The sequence below is a fragment of the Lactuca saligna genome, chromosome 3 (assembly GCF_052625555.1).
Source record: "Lactuca saligna cultivar CGN05327 chromosome 3, ASM5262555v1, whole genome shotgun sequence".
NCBI classification, from domain to species: domain Eukaryota; kingdom Viridiplantae; phylum Streptophyta; class Magnoliopsida; order Asterales; family Asteraceae; genus Lactuca; species Lactuca saligna.
This window is the reverse complement of record NC_136419.1, coordinates 94737857-94740578: the sequence shown is the minus strand read 5'-3', so window position 1 is coordinate 94740578 and position 2722 is coordinate 94737857. Positions and strand designations below refer to the sequence as shown.

General features: G+C 35.2%; 1 protein-coding gene across 1 annotated transcript; it reads right to left on the bottom strand.

The window, feature by feature from the left end:
- Positions 1-1967: 1967 nt before the first annotated feature.
- On the bottom strand, positions 1968-2427 carry LOC145033852 (uncharacterized). Its single transcript, XM_078982355.1, has one exon. It carries the CDS (start codon positions 2423-2425, stop codon positions 2144-2146), a length of 282 nt encoding a protein of 93 aa, XP_078838481.1. The 5' UTR covers positions 2426-2427; the 3' UTR covers positions 1968-2143.
- Positions 2428-2722: the final 295 nt, after the last annotated feature.

Here is a 2722-nt window from a genome sequence, read left to right as displayed (position 1 = left end):
TACCCTAAATGATGGATGCTGACCTATGGTGTTAAGGCGGTGGTGGCATGTAATATCAGAATAATATCATGAGAGAGAGGGGGGATGAGGAGGAAGAGGAAGTGGAGCGATGAGTGTTTAGTGAACATCATCTTCCCGGGCAGCAACGGTGAAGTTTACTCACCACTTTCTAGCAAGGCAGATGGTCGAGCAACGGTGATGAGGATCGGAGGTGAATGTTGAATCAGCGATGGTGATAGCACAAAAGAGAGATGGAGAAATATAAGATGGGGAAACATATAATTAAAGCACGAAAGGGAGACTTAAAAAGGTTCTATAACCTAAAAAATCAGGGAGTAGAATATTTAACTTTATCACCAAATAATAATATTTCATGGTGCAGTTATAAGGAAACCGCACAAATAAAAGCGTTTAATGACTTTTATTGCTTTTTTTTGGGAAACACCAACAAATATTATAAATGGTATGGTTATTTGGTTTATTAATCCGAAAATAACTTTAGATGATTTAATGAGGTAGTTTCCGGCTACCACTTCCCCAAAAACCATCTTACTATCTATTAAATACGTCTTGTACTAGTTATATGTAACTACCAATGACTTTCAGCCTAACTGGGAAGAGGTATCGGGTTTAATACCCAAGTCGGGTCAAAGGTCGGAAGTTCAATCACTGCAATACCCAATTTAGATGCCTCTTAAACTATGTAACTACCAATGACTTCCAGCCTAGTTGGGAAGAGGTACCGGGTTTAATACCCAAGTGGGGTCAGAGGTCGAAAGTTCAGTTACTGTAAAACCCAATTTGGGTGCCTCTTAAACCCACATGTGGGGAAATTTTTCCTGAAAATCTCAGTGGGAGCTAGGTTTGCCCTATAAAGGAGAGGGTGCTTGTTGAAATATGGGAGTATGCTTCCGTTTTAATCTTTTGCCGTTTTAACTAGTTATAACCCAATTTGGGTGCCTCTTAAACCCACATGTGGGGAAATTTTCCCTGAAAATCTCGGTGCGGGCTAGGTTTGCCCTGTAAAGAAGAGGGTGCTTGTTGAAATATACGAGTAGGCTTCCGTTTTTAATCTTTTGTCATTTTGTCGTTTTAACTAGTTATATGTAACTGATCATCTATTATAGTAATGTACTAGGTGTGAGATCCATGTATTACATGGGTTTAATTAAAAAAATATATATATATGAAATTTTAATAATTTGAATAGTTTGAATTTATAAGAAAAATAAGAAATTTTTTGAATTATTAAAATTAATGAGACTTTAATGTATTGAATACATTACATATATAAACCATTTCTAATAAATACTTTAATATATATTACCTTACATATTAAATGTGAAATTTTAATTTAATAAAATGAAAAATACAATAAAATTACAAGTGGAAAATAGAAAATTAAAAAATTCTAGAAAATAACATATGTCCAAATGAATGAGAAGAACATGTGGCAAAAAAACTTTCATTTATTATAGTAGATAAGGTAATGAATTTATATACAAAATTCAGAAAAATACATTTTTTCTAAATAAGTAAACCCGATTTTTCCAAACACTTGATCGTTTGATATACATGTAGGTGTTATACGATATTTTATTTGTACATCTCTTATGTCTATATATTACCTAGGTTTAGTTTTATAATAGAACTACATGACTTTTAGTATACATAGACACTAATAAAAAGCAGTGCAAATGAATCTTATAACCGACGATAGGAAAACCCGTATACCAACCTTTGCCCCTTCCATATAAAATCTTACTCAACGTACGTTATATCCCTAAAGTCTCTTGCACTCCATTTGTCCTTTCACTAAAGGACCCTATCTGGCTTGAGCTTCAACATGTTCAAAAACCTAATTGTATATCCTTATTCATTTTAACAAGATTTCCATACTTTTTGTTCTTTTTTCATCTTATAATCAGATTTGATTTTCAGAACTAATTTCGTTGCTAAGCTCAGAAACAATAACCTTATCAAATATGTCGCAAAAACAAAAGAAGTTTGAATCGACATATGATATGACTCAGGCCTTGCATTACATACATGGAATGGAAGCTAAAACTACCTACGAAAAACTCAAAGCTTTGATTATTATTTATTACCAAGGCAACACAAGATTTCCACCCTAGAAAACATTTCAAGGTACGCCGTATTGGTTGACTGTATCAGTTGTTGTGGTGGTGGTGGTGGTGGCAGGATCATTACCCTTGTTAGATTGAGACGGAAGCCTACCACTGCCGGACGTGGGGGCGTCAGTGGAGGCGGCTGCTCCACGGCCAGGCTCCGGTTGTTGGTGGCCGTGAGCACCGTATCCTTGCATTTTGTAGTCTTCCAAATCTTTGTATTGCGTGTACGGACTGTCTTGCACAGGCAAACCTTCTGTTTTCTGCCCTTCCGACTGCTGCTTTTTGTCGTCCATCTTTCTTTATCTAGATTTCTTGATGTGGAAATCAACGAAGGTTTCCATATATAGAAAGTGAGAGACGTTGTCTCGGCGTTTATGTGGATGTGACACGAGTCGTATACGTGGCATACTTCAATAAGAGGTGTAGGCTGCAGAGTGTTTGGTGGGCTGCTGTTTTGGAGTTGAATGGAATTTTGGATTGGGCTAGGAGTTTATTTAATTTTATAAGTAACTCATATTTATAAGATCTTAATAATTAAATGAATATAATTTTTTTTTTTTAATTTTTAGTGAAAATATATTTATCTTGAT

Excerpts from the sequence above, each read along its gene's own strand:
- LOC145033852 (XM_078982355.1), bottom strand. The coding sequence starts at position 2,425 with ATGGACGACAAAAAGCAGCAGTCGGAAGGGCAGAAAACAGAAGGTTTG.